An 18688-nucleotide genomic window follows, 5' to 3' on the forward strand; every position below is an offset into this window, starting at 1 on the left:
ATTCAGACATTCGTATTGGACCTCTGCACTACTGTTCACTTAAGTGTTGGCTTCTGCATAAACTCCTTAGGATTCTACAGGAAAAAAATTCAGAATTAAAAGGAAAAAAATGGGGAGGCCTGGGTGGCTCAGTTGGTTAAGCGGCTGCCTTTGGCTCAGGTCATGATCCCAGCATCCTGGGATCGAGTCCCATGTTGGGCTCCTTGCTCAGCAGGGAGTCTGCTTCTCCCTCTGCCTGCCTCTCTGCCTGTGCTCACTCTCTCTGACAAATAAATAAATAAAATCTAAAAAAAAAAAAAGGAAAAAAATGTGATGGGATTAATTGTTGATGGATGCCCAAAATCCTTTTTGAAAAAAAGGCACAGTACATCACTCAGGATAGCAAGCAACAGAAGCATACTACCAGTTCATAAATGATGTAGTTAGCCAACAGGCAAGTACCGAATAGAGTGTCTTTGAGAAAACTCTCCATTTACTTGGGGAAAAGAAAAAAGTTTGTTTTTTGTGGTTTTTGTTTGTTTTTGGTTTGTTGGTTTGTTTTTCCTGTATAATTCCACTGCCTTTAGATTCAAGTTTGAAAAAAAGTCCTGTTTGGGGGCATTAAATTTCCACTCAAAAAAAAAAAAAAAAACAAAACCCCAAAACAACAACAACAACAAAAACCCCACAAAAACTACAAAAACTGCAGTTTGAAAACATTAACTCCCAGTAATTTGTTACTTCAAATTAACACACAGCCTATATAGTTGGAAAAAGAAAAGGTTTTTGGATATATATTTTATTTGACAGTGTTTTAGAATATCATACAGTAAACAAGATTTCTGTAAAAGTTAATTTATCCATAGTGGTGCGTTTCATAAAAATAGTTGCTCACTTACAGTCTTTCTGTGACTATTAATACATGGAATTATATTTATAGAGATACAACTGTACAAGGTAAATTCACAGCTAACACTACACAGAAATATTATTTGGAATGGGATTTAGATGATGTGCTGTCTTCACAGGTTATGGATTACAGCCGCATAAAGCAATTACTGCACAAGTAGTAGCTGTGAACTGTGCAAATTAGAGTTTATGCAAGCGTAATCTCAACTTTTTTATCCTTTTGTAACACATGAAAAATAAAGGTCAGAGGATACAGTACCGGGACGTGCAGCTACACTACAGAAGCATTGTCCAAAACCAGATTCAATAAATTAATGGCAAACTATACTGGATTTCTAGTCCAGGGGAGAAAGACTAATTGAGATTAAACCAAAAAGTACTGTAAACTGCTACATGTGTTTGTGCTTTTGTTTATGATAAATGGATTCCATTTTTGGCAATTGCTTTTACAGGCTGCAAGATTCTTCACTTGAGGCTTTCGACCATATTCTCCTCTTGTCAAACAACTGAACTACTCCTATGCCTGATGGAAATTAAATGGCTAGTGCTCAGGTTACTGCAATTTACAGAGATGGAAAGTCAACGGAGGGAGGTTATTATGTGTGACCTTGGGTGATGGACCTGATCTCCTGTTTTACTTATTTGACTACAAGTTCAGGGAGGTGAGGCTTATTTGCATTTGAACTCCTGTAAGGGCCAGTATCTGGGAAGGATGAAGCCTCATTCATTCAGGACAAATTAAAAAGAAACTGCTCTCAGAAACAGTTTGCCTTTTAATATGTGTAGCTACAATAAGTACCAATGGATAATTAACTGAAGGTAACATTTTACAAAGGAATATTAAAAGGGCAGGGAAGAAAGGCAAGCCTTAGTATTCTGCCAGGGGATCAACCACAGATCAATGAAGATAAACAGAAACATCTAGAAGCTGCTAAAGAAATTTAAAAACGGCAAAGACTACAAAGACAAAAAAGCAAACCAAATGAAAATAAAAGGAGAAACAATAAGGTAAGATAAAGCAGAAAAGAATGCTAAAAGGCTCACGTTCTTTTATGAAAATAAATTGGCCATTGTATGATTTTTGAATATTAGGGATCCATTATAATCTGAGAAATACAGGAGAAACATTTTGCCTCTGCTCTATCAAAGTGAAAATGAAATACCGGAAAGGGGGTTTTAAAAAAGACAATAAAATAAGTGAAATAGAACACTGCTGTCAAAGAAGCTACTATCTTTGCTAGCCTGAGACAATAGGAAAGCCTCTTCATAAAGAAACTGCAGCCTTGCCAATCTTGATTAAACAAATTGTGGTCCTTCAATTATAAAATGCATATTTTAGATGAAAACCAATTAAGATCTATGAGCTAAACTGCAAAATTCTGACTTATGGCAATGTTCCCTAAGATACAATTTTTTTAAAACCTTTTTTTTTCTACCACTGAAAATGTACAGAAATATGATTTGATCACAGAAATGGCAGTAAAAATGGCATCACACCAATGAATTCACTAGATTTCTAACTCGTCCTGCGGTATGCAGGGAACGTTGCTGCTAATACCGGTGATGGATGCCACGGGTGAGCCATGGAAACATGTCATGGGCGAACAGTTCCGAATGTTTCAAAGAAACCTTTTAACCCCTGTCTAGATATGTCGAGAACAATTTATTTACAACTCTTTAGATCAATTAAAAGATATAATCTTGTCTCAGTTTCAGCTTGCTCCGTGCAGTTTGATTTTTAAGGCGATATTCCAGTTTGTGATTGCTCTTAACTTGTCCAGTTTCTTGATATTAGAGTTTGGATAGCATCCAAATCCTTCATGCAGTGGGGGTAAAAATTTTTTTTCTCTTTCTTTTAAATTTTTTTTTTTCTTTTTAAACTAAAGCTACACTGCACCGTCTCTCTGTGATGTTCTTCACGTTATTTTGGTTCTTCCATAGCTGCCAAAGCCCCCACAATGGAACCGAGGGCTTTAGGATCAGTTTAGGTCTGCGCGTGGACGCCGTGCCGCCCATGCTCGCTGGACACGTGGGACTTCACATCGATGCTCCCAGGCCTTGGTGCCTCGTGGATCTATGCGTGTGACAGTGAAAATAAATTAAAACGCCGTGAGACGGAACCTAAGAAGAACGGCCTGCAGGCGTCGAGGCGGGGCGGCAGGCTGCTGCCGCGCGGCTCATCTGCCCGCAGCCGAGGCGCCCGGCTTGAGGACGCCCGGCAGCTTGTCGGAGCCGGGCACTTTCCAAGGCCCGGGCGCCACGGCGGCCTTGCGCGTGGGGGCGCCCCCCGGGGGCCGCGCGCCCTGCCGGGGCCCCGCGCGCGCGCCCGCCCTGCCCTCCGCCTCCCGCGCGCCCGGGCGCTCGGCGCCACCGCCACGGCCCGGGCCCGCGAACGCAGGCGCAGCCCCGGGGCCTTCGCGCCGGCCGAGCTCGGGGCCCGCCGAGGTGCGGGGCCCCTCCTTCCCGCCGGCCCGCGCCGCGTCCGCCGCGTCCGCCGCCGCGGGCCCGGGCGCCCTGGCCTCCGAGGAGGACCTGCCGGCCTCCCGCCCCTGGCCGCCGGGCGCGTCCTCGAGCCTCGGCCGAGCGGCCCTGTGCGGGCTCGCCGAGCGCTCCCTCTGCTCCCCGAGGCGCTGCTTCTTCTGGCCGCCGGTTGAAAGCTCCTTTGGTTTCCTAACGTCGTGTTCCCTTTTGATATCCCAAGTTGGGTCTGGGCCTATCTGGTGGGAAGGGTCGGAGGGTGGGGCTGGATGTGATGGAGAGAATGGAGAGAGGACGTCCTCGAGGGAGACGCCTACTTCCGGCAGACCTGGGGAGGCGGCAGCGGGAGAACTCCAGGAGTTGGGTTCGTCTGTGGGACAGGAAGCACAGGCGTTAGGAGCCGCGCCGCGCAGCCCTTGCACGCTCCCGCGACCCCTCGCTACCGTAGGGACGAGAGCAGGCGGCCAGGGGCGACTGCTTTCAAGGTCCCGAGCCACCGCCGCTCCCACCCTCACTGCCAACGGGGCAGCCCGCCGCGCCCCACCCCGGGGCGGGGGCGGTTCTGTGTCCCACCCCGCCCAGACTTATTTACCCCACCTCCATCCCTTGTTGAATGAATCAGGATGAGCATTGCTAAGGCGGGGCCTAATCTATCCCTTCGCCTTGGCCCTTACTAACTCTCTGGGGTGTCTTCAGATCTGACAGCCCGGTGTGGGTATCTAGCTTGGCAGCACTTGAATCAGTGGTTCTCAAACTCCATGTCGGAATCACCCGGGGCTGGTTGTGAAAAATACAGATTCCCCGGGGGAGGGGGGGGCGGCTAGCAGAGATTTCAGGAGCTGGGGGGGGGGGCAGGAATTCCCCTGCATTTTTACCAGGCACCCCGCTGAGTCTGAAGGTGGTCCAAGAACTGAGCTTTGAGAAACATTGGTCTGAGTCCTCTGGAAGAAGTTGGGACAGTGACTTTCAACCATTAGGTGTCACTCAAAGCATAATCACCACCAGATAGTCTCAGAATTTGGATAAAGTCATCAAAAAACATTTACTCTTATCTTTTGGAAATCATTGTCCTTAATTCTTTTCGGTAGTTCTGACAGGATAGCAGGGCCAGACTAAGATAAATGATTCCTTTTAGGAAGCCTAGTTTTAACATTTACTTGGGGTTTCCAATCTCCCTACTTTGAGAAAGGATCTGAGACAATGTACAACAAAACACAAAAGAGAATGATAAAAATGAGATTTTTTTTTTTTTTTTTTTTAAAGCTGGTCAGAAGCCAAGTAGGAGGACAGACGTGTTAGGAATCTGAGATGAGTTAGTGACTACTATGAGCACTAACGTGACCCTTGAGCTTCTAGCTACTAAAATCAAAATTAAAGCAGGAAAGCCCAATACAGTCATCCCTTGATATCTGTAAGAAATATGTCCCAAGACCTTTGGAAATCCTCAAATTTTGAAATAGCTTTCTAGAGTGTCAGTTCTCTTCACAGAGCATATGCTCATGAGTAGGAACAAAGAAACCACACTGATGTCTGAATGCTGGGTGGCAGGAGAGGCTCCTCACCAGCTGAGAGACTCAGCCCCACACACCAGCCTTGGTGCCTGTGAATCAGTTCCTGCCACTGTAACTTTATATGACACAATTAGAGGCCCTTATTCAGACTCAGTCCGTGAATGTTTAAAATTTGAGGATTCTTATTTAGTACTTTTGATGCTGATTTATAAAGCGATAAGGAGAGGAAGAAGGCAGTGGAGTTGATAGTTCCAAAAATTCTGGGCCACCTCTACAATAGCAAATCAATTATAAAAAGTTCCTCCTTTGATGTGATATTTGAAGGGAGTATTTAGGGTTCAGTGTTCTTCTCTTCCTTCTTTTCAGAGATATATCTATTATCATGTTCACATAGTGAGTAAAAAGTCCTGGAAAAGCATTAGAAGAACCTGGAATCCAATCCTGCCTCTGGCATTTACCAAGATGTGATTTTGGATCAACTACTTGATCTCTCTGAGCCTCATTTTCTTCTTTTATAAGGTGAGGATGAAATGTTTACCTTGTAGAGATAAGACACGCACTTTCAAAGGGAAAAGCACTTGCCAATGGGAGGATTATAATGATTTTTTTACAAATAGTTGAGTCAGATTTCTCTTCTGAGTCCCACCAGCTGCCCCCACTAACTAGCATACTTGTAGGTGAGGTTTTGAGTAAGTGCAGTCAATCGGCCATTCCCATCTGCTATGATTCCCAGGTGTGGTTTTGCTCTACCCCAGGTAGCCTTGGCCGCTTCAAGGAATATTCGAAAATCCTTAAATGCAAATGTTTTTGTTGAAAGTTGGAGTATGTTCTGCTTCTGACTGGGCTAGAATTTGAAAATCAAACTGTTATAGCAAATGACAGACCATGGCAACTCCTTCATGTAGAAAGATGTTGCCTGAAAGAGTTAACAGCGGTCTTCAAAAGGCCTCACTAGAGGGTAGCTGTGCTATGGTAGTCTCTAACTCGGACCATGGTAATGCTATGTCACATTTTAGTATCTGTTCCCAACATACCCCCCCACCCCCGCCCACCTCTGCCAATTCCATCACGGGTGGCCAAGTCAATTAGCTGGCCTTGAATTACTGTGAGATACGGGGAGGCTGATATTATTCACACCATTTCCTGAAGGAGGAACTGAAGCAGAGAGAGGTTAAGTAATTTGACCAAGATTACAAAATGGGTCAGCCAAGAGTAAAACATTGGGTTTCTTTACTCTCTTTTACTTACTGAGAAAATTTTCCTATTGGGATGCCTTGCAAATAGGATCAAAGCATGTGAAATGGACATGCTCCGTGGGTGCTGCGGCCCCGCAGGAAGCAGACCCCATCATCACGGAACAGAATGGTTAGCATCTATTTCCGCACATTTTACTCGTGACAGTAAACGAGGAGGTGAAATCAGTCAAAATACAAAGATCTAGTATACTCTTACTGTAAAACGATTTCTCAAGTATTTATTTATAGATCATTAAATTCTTAGTGGGGACAAACTGAAAGCTAAAATGTTCCAGCCAGGACCAACCGAGAGTACTAAGTCAAAATTTACAATGAGCTGGATCTTAAAGTAACAGGATTTAAAGGATGGACATTCACTAAGGGATTTAACAATTTTCATTTTTCTGCACTCTTTCCTTATTTCCCCATCCTGGTGAGCGCCGAAACCATCACCTGGAGCCATTCTCGATTCCTTTCTCTCCCTCACAGATGCGATCTGCCCGCAAGTCTTAACTAGTCTTAGCTTCAAGGACATGTGGACTTTGTCAACTAAGGTTTGTCTTCCCTTTCACCACCCAAGGTCAAGACCCCGGGCAGGGCCTAGACAGATGCAACCAGCTTGGGCTGCCCAAGATAATCACAGTGAAAAGAAGGCCATACTGTGAACATCTTTCCTAGACCCTTAGTGAGACTGTTCAAGACAGAGAATTCAAAAAACGAATTTCAGTGTTGTTCAGGCAGGAGAAGTTACGTGTAGGATACTGTAACCCTCCCGAGCTCGGAGCTCAGGACAGCTAACCCGGTTACTTTACCCAAGGGATGCGCCTGCCATGCTGCTGTTTCTCACAGAGGCAGCTCCAATAACCCACTCTTCTCTCTACTCCTGGTCTCGCCTACCTCTAACGATTCTCCACACAACACCCATAACAACCTCTTGGCGACACAAATTAGATCCAGCCATTCCTTCGCTTGAAACTTACAGGGGATTCTTACTGCTATTAGATTAAAATCCACGAAAACCGGCATGAACTGGCCCCTGCCAGCCTCCGGAGCGTCCTCTCTATTTATCTCTATTTATTCTCTGTTCTCCACCCACACTGGTCTCCGTTCAGTTCCTGAATGCACCAAGCGCATTCTCTACTCTGGGAGGTCACTGCTGACTCTTTGGCCCAGAAGGTTCTCTGCCCAGCTCTTCATACGGTGGGCTCTTTTGTTATTCTTTAGGACTCTTAAATATCACCCCCAATCCAAAGCAGATATTCTGCTGTCCTCAGGAGCATCTTGATTTTATCTCCTCATAGTACTTATAATTGATAATTACATATCTGCCCGCTTATTCAGTTGGTCTCGGTTTCAGCTACTAGATCGAAACCTTCATGAGGGCAGTGGCCACAGTGGTCTTGTTTAGCACAGTGGGAATTCCTGCCCAGCAGAGTGTTTGACACAGTAATAAGTGCTCTGGGAATACTTATGAACAGACCAGTCTGTTCCACAGACAGAGACGGAAGACTTGAAACCAAATGCCTACTTGAGCGAACACTTCAGAGAAGATCTTCATTTAGAGAAAATAATCAGCAAAAATAGGTTTGTATCTATGATTTCTATCAGTTTCCAGAGGGAAGATGGTGGGGAAATGCTAGTGCGAGAGGAAATAAATACACTGGGGGCAGGAGTGTAGAGGGAGGGCCCGAGCAACAGAACGGGCACTGGGAAGAGGTCTTGGCTTTTATCAGTGGCCCCTGGGGTAGAGGGGGAGAGGGGGAGAGAGAGAGAGAGAGAGAGAGAGAGAGAGAAAAGCTCTGGATGGAAAACAGGCAGTTAAGTTCTCCTGACTTTTCACAGATGTTCTTTCCCTTGTTAATCTTCTCAGCCATGATGATGTAATGACTTTGCTTAAAGGAGCTTCACGTCTGGGGACTTATTAGTCACTGTGCCGGTGAATGTTTGGATGAACCACAGGCAAGATTCTAAATATCTCAAACTCTGCTGGGGGGAGAAGCAGGTCTGTGTCCTAAGTTAAGACCAGGTTTCTTCCCCTTCTTGTTGTTTCTAGCCAATATGGATCTGCCCTAGAAAATAGGCTGATTAATACATAATAGATATTAATAGTATATCTGTACAGAAATCACACAGACATATATACTATTATGTTTGAGTTGAAAGATGTATGATCTCTTGAATTATCTTGTAGGAACTCAGCAATATTGAAAAATAAAATGTAGTCTTCTATGTAATCTCGCTATGCCTGAGATTAAAAAACAAACCAAAAATCTTCATCTACTGGTGTTTCAATAGCTTGTTTCCTTATGGAATATAACTCAAGTGACAATAAGCAGAGAGGTGACCCACTAGGAATAGACTACTTATTGTAGTAAGTGAGTATCTGCATTATTGGTTTTTCTAGGTGGCTCTTAATTCCAGCAAAAAATTGTGCAGAGGAAAATATAACTGGAATCAAGGAAGAGTTCACTTTATCTTGTGCTGAAGGGCGAGGGAGACGGGTTAGAAGGGAGCCAGGGATTGCTGCAGGGGAAGGAGGGTCTGTCTCCCACCCCACACCTCACCTAATAGCCCTGGGGCTTTCAGCTCTGGGCTGACGGGTCCCCAAGGCTCTGTACTTCTCTCCTCTTCCTCCTAGTACAGGGCTGGGACACAGAGCCTACAGGCTGCCTTCTGGATAAGGGTGGCCAGGGAGGTAACAGTAGTATTACCAGTATTGTATGGCCAATAATGGCAACAGCTAACATCCAGTGAGGGGCTTACTAGATGCCAGTCACTTTTCTAATGTACTGACCCAACTGTACATTGTACATTTTACAGTAAATTTCTGTAAATTGTACATTTTACAGATGAGGAAACTGAGACACAAAGAGGTTAAGTAACTTGTTCCAGGCTCTGTAGCTGGTCAGGGTGGATCAGGGTTGTTGAATGACTTTCTCAGTTGCGTGATGGTCTACAAACTCAGCTCAAACACTGTCAATGGACTACTTTGCCAGCCTCTTTTTTTTTTTTTTTTTAATTTATTTGAGAGAGACAGAGTGAGAGTGAGTGAGAGAGAAAGAGCACAAGCTGTGGGGGGAGGCAGAGGGAGAAGGAGAAGTAGACTCCCCACTGAGCAGGGAGCCCAGGGCCCTGGGATCATGACCTGAGCCGAAGGCAGATGATTAACTGACTGAGCCTCCCAGGCTCATCTTTGCTTCTGGGTTAGTATCCTAGAATCCTCCATCGAAAGCGATTCTGCCAGAGGCCGATCCATCGTTATTCTAAGTGGAGGCTCTGATTGCCATTTGTGTCTGAACCTTGGACACAGAAGGGCAGTCACCACGGTGAGGGTGTTGATTGGTGAACATGCTGGAAACATGAGCGGAATCGGAGGATAAGGAAATTAGATTTCCTAAGGGCAGAGATAAGACTGTGTATTTTTAAAATGTCCCTCACAGGATCACACTTTGACCCAGACTGATCTGGAAATACTCCTACTAGATATTGGAAACACTGAGTCAGTTCAAGACCTACTTTCACTGCTCAAATGAGTGAAATTATTCTGCAAAGAGATTCATGGACGTGGTAAGTGTTCTTCCTTCTCATAAAAACCTTTCTTGTTGCAACCTACAGTTGGCTGGGTTGGAGAATACTGATGTGATTATACTGAATTATATTCTCATCTAATTTAGAATATTACAGAAAAATACAAAAAATGACTAGAGTAGATCAAAGGACAGTAATGTGAAGTCATTAGGTGTTCAAAAGAAAAATCTTTTAAGGATGGGCTCAAGCCATAATGAATAGTTCGTTTGGATCTGCTGAAGCATCACTAAAGTGATTACTTTTTGTAACAAAATAACAAAGAAAAATGTGCCTTTAAAAAACTTTTGAGGGGCATTTGGGTGGCTCAGTGGGTTAAAGCCTCTGCCTTCGGCTCAGGTCATGATCCCAGGGTCCTGGGATCGAGCCCAACATCGGGCTCTCTGCTCAGCAGGGAGCCTGCTTCCTCCTCTCTCTGCCTGCCTCTCTGCCTACTTGTGATCTCTGTCTGTCAAATAAATAAATAAAATCTTAAAAAAAAACTTTTGAACAAATTAATGATTTTCCTTTGCTTTTTGCTCTTTTTCAAGCATTGTTTCCTATCTGGAGGCATTGTTAATAGCATTCAAACATGTATTTGTATCACCTTTGTTACCACAGAGATGTAAACAAGGTGTTACAAACATCAATACCTTTAAAAATTGTGACCGTATATGCTTATCTGTGCTTCATATTTATACTTGTTTCGAGAGTGATCCAAGGTACAGGAGTAAACCTGTGGCAAACTTGACCTCTGGTGCTGAAGGGGCAAATCTCAGGGCTAATGGACCTATTGCTGATGGGGCTACATTTACAGAGGGCTTCAGTCTTCACAGAAACTGTGCCAGCTGAGTCTTATACGTGACCCTTTAAACCTCAGCAGCTCTGAGGCATCTGGTGCTGTTATCCCCACTTCACAGATGGAGAAACTGAGGTTTAGATACATTAGGCAATGTGTCAGGACCACTCAGCTGATACGTGAGAATCAGGATGACTGACTACATAACTCCAGAGCCCAGTCCCAAGCCACTACTCTATTTAGGTGCTTTTCAACTTTTTTCCACATCACGACCCGTGTAGAAAAATACATTCCTTATTCAGTGCCCTGGAGTAAACAGAAGGAAATGATCAAGGCCTGAAGAATCGAGCCAACCCCTCTGTATAATGAGGGAGTGACAGGCTAGCTAAGAACAAGGCAGAAGCTGGCACCTTACACCCCCCCTCCCCAGTGACATGTGTGACATTCCTCAGGCACTCCTGGCTGCCCTAACGGTTACCTAATAGAGATCACAGTCCTGCAGGACAGGAGTCTCCCTCAGTTTACAGACGTCCTAGTGATTTACAATCACCTAACTTCTAGAAGACTCCCAACTATCTTCATGTTGGTCCCTCAGTAGAGAAAAGACAAAACACAGCTTGGCTTGACCATAACCAGGCCTCCAGTACCCTGAGAGTCTTCTTTCCTATATGTCAGCCCTTCTGAACACCCCCTTTGTCCTCACCGCCCCAGCTCCTGAGTATATAATCAGCCAGTCCTCGGGGTCAAGGGGCAGCAGCTCTTTCTGCCCACGCCTCCTGTCCCTGTGCTTTAATAAAATCACGTTTTTGCACCAGAGGCATCTTAAGAATTCTTACTTGGTCGGCGGCTCTGGACCTCACTTTTTTCTAAAATGTCAGCATTTGGTGCCCAAATGTGGGGGCTATGAGTCTTTACATCTAGACGCTGAGCTTCGGTGCAAAATTGGTGAGTACTTTCTCTCCTCTTCCTTTACTCTCATTCTGGGGGCCCTTCAAGGAGTGCCGTCTTACTGAACACTTTCATGTCGATTGCTCAGGCTTAATCCTCTAGCCCAGGGCTACTCCATGGTGAGGAGAAAAGTCTGCCTTTTGGCTGGAAGTTAGTACCCTGGCCGGAATGGTAATAAGACCCAGAAATTTGGTGCCCTCTCTTTATTCCTGTTCTTTTACAAAGCTGTCTGTCTTGGGCATGGGACAGCCACCTAAGTCATCAAGACAGCTGCCAATCTTAAGACTCCCGTGTGAGGTTTCCTCCTGATTGATCTAACGTGATCCCTCCACATCCCTGGTCTAGCCACTTCTGGCGGTGGGACCTTCACTGGGAGCCGGCTGAAATCGGTACCTGGTTGAATTAAAACCCGGGGAATGTTTCCTAGGGAAATTGGCTGTAAAGGGCCGTGTGTGTTGGAATGTCGTTTAGACCATGATGGATTTTAGTCTTTACTGTTTCTTGTCAGTGGCCTCTACTAAGCACTTAGAGCTACAAAATTGGGTTAATTTCCTCTTACAAAAATTTTCTACTATTTTCCATGGGTCAAAATGGCAGGGCAATAACACAACTTCTAGAGTATAGGACGGCACAGTATCTTAGTCCATTCACCAGATACCCATCGGCAGCCTAGGATGCAATGGGGAAGGGGAGGGACGCTGGCACCCCTCCTACGGCCCTTTTAGGGCAGGAATGCCTTCACGGGAAGGCGGGATTGTGATCAATAGCAATGTTTTAAGGGACGCCTCCTGCTGCTTTTGACACACAGGAATTCTGATATCCTGCGTGGGACGCACAGGGAAGTCGGGGTGATTTGGAAATGGACTTTCTTTACTTTTCTGGAAGCATGGCTTCAGTAGGCTTCTTTGGTTCCCAAGGACTACTACCTTGCAGTGCCTTTTAACCCACTGGAAACAATTCAGATTGCAACAGTCAGGAAAGGACTGAGCTGCTGTAGCACTGCATGGCCTCAGTGGGATCTGTCAGTTAGCTCTCCTCTGCAGGAAACAGGGCAAATGGACCTAGGATACGTGCATTGCTCATACCTAAGCCTTCAATGCTCTACACCAGGACCCTGACCTAAGGGCCTCTTGCAGAATGCATTTCCTGAATATGTCTGGCTAATAACCCCTCCTGATGCATTGGATGATAATTATCTACATAGGCCTCCTCCTGGTAAACCCAGGTTGCTGGAGGATACACAGGCCATCCCTAGCAAAGGGAACTCTGACTTTATCTCTCTCTGTTCCTCCTAATAGATGTGGGGGCTTCCCTGTCACTTATTTCCTGGGTTAATGATTATAACGGGAGCCAACTGGGGTTAGTCTCCCTCAGGATGGGGACTTTAAAGAATAGTCCCAAGCAGCTGCTGAAACTGCTTGGGGGAAATTCCCTGTCTGGCCCAATGTGGACTGCCTGACCCCTCCGCGCTTGTTGGCAGGAAAACACAGCATCTGCTCCTCTGTTGGAGCTGATGAGCTCTAAAACCGGGAACCCTTTCTCTGCCTTCCAGCAGAACTTTGTCTCTTCTGTTTCCCCCTTCTCCTGTTTCTGCACCACCTTGGGTGTGGCCTGCATACGATCCACAGTGCCTCCTGCATTGCGGCTCCTTCTGTCTTCACTGTTAAGGAGCAAGAAGAGCACCCCCTGGACCTAACACCTCCCACTCCGGATTTCCCCACCAGTGTCTCAGGTAAAAACTGAAAATGTGGTGGGCCCAGGTGGAACATAAATCAGTATTTGAACTAAGTTAAGTTTGCTGGTTTAATTATGATAGACATGTCTTTAAAGTTATCAGCACTAAATGTGAAACATTTATTCTATCAAGGTTTTCTGAAGGTCGAACTCATGTTACCTTTGTTAGCAAAAAGATAGCTAAAATGTTTTATTGTCTCAAAGTTTTCATGGGTGATTGTTAAGATAGTTTTCAAAGACATTGGTAACCTGAAACTTTAACGTTTTGCTTGGGTGATAAATGGAATTAAATTCACGGGACATCTAGGTCTTTGCCACATAGGATAAAGTGCTAAGTCATTAACTACTGGTCATAGGTTTGTGCTTCTGACCTCTTATTGCAAAGAAACTAAGGATATTTAAATCTGTTGATAAACATGCCTTGTGCTTAACTGATTGACAAATGTGCCATCTAAAGAATTCTGGTGTAACAGTTCATGATTGGTTACTCCTTAGTCTGCACTGGAGATTAAGGTTTTTCATGAGTGCAAAATGACTGATGGGAATGCATTTTTGTTGAAGGTAAAAGGAGGTAGTTTTGTTCTAAATGAGATGGGTTGTTTGGAGAGAAAGGGCTTGGGACAAAACCTGAATGCAAAGAAAAGTTGTAGAAGGCTAATGAATGAGTTTGTCACTTGATATTTTAGTTACTGAAGTGTCGTGTGTCACAGAAATAACCTGATTTCCTCGCCAGCTATATTGTAAACTCTTACCTCCTCAGCTCTTTAACTATGTCCATTCTGAGTTTTTGTCATTTATAATTGTTGTAATTCCCTTGTAAAATGAGTTTCATCTTCAAGAAGATTCATATAAAGGACTTTTAGGACAAATACAGGTATTCAATATGTTGAAAATCCTAAAACTGAAATGGGTAAGAATTTCCAGAACTAAAGCTGCATTCAAACTAAACCAGAATTAGTAATGTGGGACTGAATGAATGAAAAGATTATAGTGTTTGCAACTCTTGTTGGAAATATTGCTGGTCCTTTAATGTTAGCTCTTCCAGATTAAGGAAACTTTTTTTAAAGATATCTGTGACTTACAGAAATGTAAAAATATTCATTTGTAAACAAGTCAAAGCATTCAATTTTTTTCTCTACCTGAACCCTCTGAAATTCAAAAGGTCTTGGTAAGTATTCTTTCTTCCATGGCAGTCCTAGTCATTTACATCAGTTCAGTAAGAATCTGTTCTTGTAACAGGACACCGTTGAAAACTTTGGTTATTTTACCAAGGCTTTGACTGGAATGTCTTATTTGAGAGACATGCACAGACTCAGATATGACCAAACAGCTTTAAGTAATGAGGTTGACTTTATGAAACCTGGAGCCATAAAGCCCCTTGGAACTGTTGGTCTGACACCTTGCTTCCAGAGTTCTCAGCAGCCTCACCACGTGAGTAAAGAATGTTACTTCCTGGAAGGTGCGGGAACCTCAGGATACTCTGGGGACCTCAGGAAGCCCAAATCTACAGATTCTGCCCAAATCTACAGGTATTGCAGGCATGTCTGATGGCAAGTACTTGGCTTGGCTTCTGGCCTGGAGAAGCTATTAAAATTTCCACCTAGAGATTCCTTATAAGAAGTTTCCACAAAGCAGATTCTAAAAGATCTGTATAATCACTCACTGTTCTTGCTGAGCTTATGTAAATAATTAGGCCAAGTTTGTTAAAACTGGACTTGTTTTCAAATAAGTTAGCCCTGATTTGGCTACCTCTGGAAATGAGAGTTATTTTAGAGAATTGTTTTAGAGAGTTAATTTAAGAATTGTTTCAGTAACACCCCTTTGTGGATGTTAAATTCTAGATCTGATTGTCTTTAAATGTTTGTTGTTTACCTAAGCTAGACAACTTGAGGTAAACTTCAGAGAAATTACCACAGTAACTCATATATAGACAATCTTCTTGCTTGTTATTCTGTAGGAATAATAACAGAACCCCATGGGCACATAATTATTTAAACAACTGGAAAATGGGATTAATTCCCCAACAATTGTATGACTCAGCTAGCACCTGGACCAGTTCTGTGTGGCTGGGATGATGATGTCATCTCTTTAAAGCCAGAGCATACCCCACTGCATGGGGTTAACTATACACTTATGAAAATAATGGATGGCCCCACTTTCTTTATAATTGGATTGGGTGATGCAGTTGGGGATGCCCTTATCTCCTGAGACAAGTTTTCTCCCACTTGCCAGTGAATGTAGAAGCCCTTAAAAAAATACATCATGAAGGCACTCAGTGATTCACTAGACAGCATCTCCTTCCTTAGTATCGAAGTTGCACAGATGTGCAAGGTGGTCCTACAAAATAGAATGGCCTTAGATGTCCTCTAACAGCAGCACAGGGTGGCACATATGCAGTTATCAAAACAGAATGTTGTGTGTACATCCCAGATTATCACGAAAATGTCCCAGGAGTAATAAAAGATACAAATGCCCAAATTGGGGCTCTACAAAATCCTTCTTTCTCTCTCAGTGATTGGTTAAGTTCCTGGTTTAAAGGAGGATTATGGTCAATGATTAAAGATCTCTTTGTTGGACTTCTCATTCTTTTTTTTTTTTTTAAAGATTTTATTTATTTATTTGACAGAGAGAGATCACAAGTAGGCAGAGAGGCAGGCAGAGAGAGAGAGGAGGAAGCAGGCTCCCTGCTGACCAGAGAGCCCGATGCGGGACTCGATCCCAGGACCCTGAGATCATGACCTGAGCCGAAGGCAGCGGCTTAACCCACTGAGCCACCCAGGCACCCTGGACTTCTCATTCTTATAGCCTTACTAATCTTTTTAAAAAAATTACTTTTATTGACATATAATGTATTATTTGCCCCAGGGGTACAGTAGCCTTACGAATCTTAACGTGTTGCCCTCTTCAGTGTCTCTCTACTTGGTGCTGAGACTGCACAGCTACAATGACTTCATGTCGACAGATGATCCTGACCACTCACGGAAACACTTCCGTCCTGTCAACATGGGATTCGGCTGCCTCTGTCTGCCTCTGTCTTTTGTAACTCCCCTACACACTCCCCAACTGACACATGTTGACCCACAGGCAGTAGGGATAGCTCCATGCCCCTGTTCATCAGGAAGAAGTTACAGAAGATGAGACCTTCCACCTTAAACAGCCTTAAAGATTTAAGGATCAAAATTGTTCAGGGAGCAAGTGATAAGGGAGCAAAAGGTTAGCTAAGGACAAGGCAGAAGCTGGCACCCTACACCCCCCTCCCCAGTGACATGTGTGACATTCCTCAGGCACTCCTGGCTGCCCTAACGGTTACCTAATAGAGATCACAGTCCTGCAGGACAGGAGTCTCCCTCAGTTTACAGACACCTAGTGATTTATAATCGCCTAACTTCTGGAAGACTCCTAACTGTCTTCATGTTGGTCCCTCAGTAGAGAAACAAACAAACAAAACATAGCTTGGCTTGACCGTAACCAGGCCTCCAGTACCCCGAGAGTCTTCTTTCCTATATGTCAGCCCTTCTGAACACCCCCTTTGTCCTCACCGCCCTAGCTCCTGAGTATATAATCAGCCAGTCCTCGGGGTCACGGGGCAGCAGCTCTTCCTGCCCACGGGTGCTGTGCCCTGCGCTTTAATAAAATCACCTTTTAGTACCAGAGATGTCTTGAGAATTCTTAAGAATTCATTGGCTCTGAACCTCACTTTTATTCTAAAACCACATCATTTATGCCTCAGGGACCAAAGGGGGTTGTTATCTTAGTATAACCCTCAGAGGTGTGTCAGGGAGTACAGATTATGAATCTCAGCTCCATTTTTCAACGAGGTAAAATCTTGATGACCCAGATTGACCTGGGAATATGGGGGATGCTCAGGGATCAGTCTCAATGAGTAAAATATCTGCATTATAGGATATATGAGAAATACACTGGTTCAGTTATTTTAAGCATGTTTTGGAAAGAAACACATTCTTCTTTAAAAAAAAATAGTAAATGAAAGCCCGATTTGTAGAACAAAAACGAAAGACTGGTTAGGTGGGGTCCAGAGTCAAAGCCTCTCGCCATTCAACCTGCTCCCACCTGCTCTGGTCTCTTCTGCCCTCTTTAATCCCCATCACCTGTTCCACCCATCTGCCCACCCACCTGCCCTGGTCTTTAGGCCATCTCTCAGGAATCTTGAAGCCCTAACAGAACAATTTAAAAACCACTACACGCAGAAGAGGTACCTCTAAAAGCCCCTGGTAAAATGCAAAAATCCTCATTCAGAGGAGGGAAAGAAGAAAGTCAGGAAGGTTTGTTTAATAGATTTTTTTTTCCCCTATGTATTAGTAGCCGGCCGGGAGTTAGACTCCAGGGAAGGGAGACAAAGCACGGGGAAGTTTTGCTGGAGGAAAGGGACGGAAATGTCTATGGCACAGCTGGCGAGCACAGATGTTACCTTGCCATAACTTTGCCTGGGCTGGCGTAGTCACCCGGAGCCACAGCTGACAGGACAGTCGGGCTGAGGAGACAGGGGCCCTATCTGCCTGCAGGAAGAGCAGCCCGCAGCTAGCGGGGGAACAGGTGTCAAACTCCAGTCCCGGCACTCGGCATGAACTTGGGCAGGTCACTTCACCATTCTAGCCTCAACTGCTCAGGGAAATGGAATACAGACTTGGGGAGGGATATCTGCCCTGCTTCCCTCCCAGGGTTGTGATCAAATGAAATAATCTGTGTGACTGTTTATATACATGTCAGCCATTAAATAGTTAAATCCAATTTTTAAAATGGGCAAAAGAGGGTACCAGAGATGATACCTGAATAGCAAATGTGCCCAGAAAAAGACGCTCAACATCACTAATAACAAAATGCAAATTGAAACTACAACGAAGAATACCTGGCTGGCTCAGTCGGTCAAGCATCTGCCTTCAGCTCAGGGAATGGTCCCGGGGTCCTGGAATGGAGCCCCGCATCAGGCCCCCTACTCCGTGAGAAGCCTGCTTCTCCCTCTGCCTGCCACTGTCCCTGTGTGTGCCCCTGTGTGTGCACTGTCTCTTTCTCTCTCTGACGAATAAACAAAATCTTTTAAAAAAATAAAAATAAAACTATAATGACATACTGCTACATATCTACCAATATGGCTAAAGTAAAAACCAAACCAAACCAAAACAACCACCTGAAAATAAAGGGTCAGGATGCAGAGCCACTGAAACTCTCATTTGTTTTTGGAAATGAGATGTGGAACACCTATTGGGAAAACAGTTTGGCAGTTTCTTAAAAAGTGAAACATTTAGTGACTACAACTCCACCATCCCACTCCAAACTTATCTACACGAGGGAAAGACTGACGTTCACACAAAAACCTATATGTGGGTTTCTATAGTGGCTTTATTCTGACTCACCAGAAACTGGAAACCACCAAATGTCCCTCAGCTGGTGAACGGATGAACACGCGGTGGCAGGAAGGACGGTGCTCAGCCACGGAACAGAACAAGCTAGTTACCCACCCAACAGCATGGGGGTATCTCAGCCAGCTCATGCCGAGCGAAAGAAGTCAGGTC

General features: G+C 44.5%; 1 protein-coding gene and 1 long non-coding RNA gene across 5 annotated transcripts in view; one reads left to right on the forward strand and one right to left on the reverse strand.

The window, feature by feature from the left end:
- Positions 1-762: 762 nt before the first annotated feature.
- Positions 763-18688, reverse strand: part of MAGI2 (membrane associated guanylate kinase, WW and PDZ domain containing 2) — a 1353147-nt gene continuing 1335221 nt past the window's right edge. For 2 of the 4 annotated variants that reach the window (XM_044245895.1, XM_044245894.1), the window contains one exon: positions 763-3736. In XM_044245895.1, coding sequence (XP_044101830.1) covers positions 3066-3736 — 671 coding nt within the window. In that variant the 3' untranslated portion in view covers positions 763-3065. The remainder of the gene's footprint in view (positions 3737-18688) is intronic. The other 2 variants (XM_044245897.1, XM_044245896.1) reach the window with 1 other exon arrangement.
- LOC122904757 lies at positions 9331-16688 on the forward strand. Its single transcript, XR_006384259.1, has 3 exons — positions 9331-9679; positions 12976-13155; positions 16066-16688. It is a non-coding gene; the product is annotated as an uncharacterized LOC122904757 (long non-coding RNA).

Source organism: Neovison vison, chromosome 4, assembly GCF_020171115.1.
Source record: "Neovison vison isolate M4711 chromosome 4, ASM_NN_V1, whole genome shotgun sequence".
Taxonomy (NCBI): Eukaryota; Metazoa; Chordata; class Mammalia; order Carnivora; family Mustelidae; genus Neogale; species Neogale vison.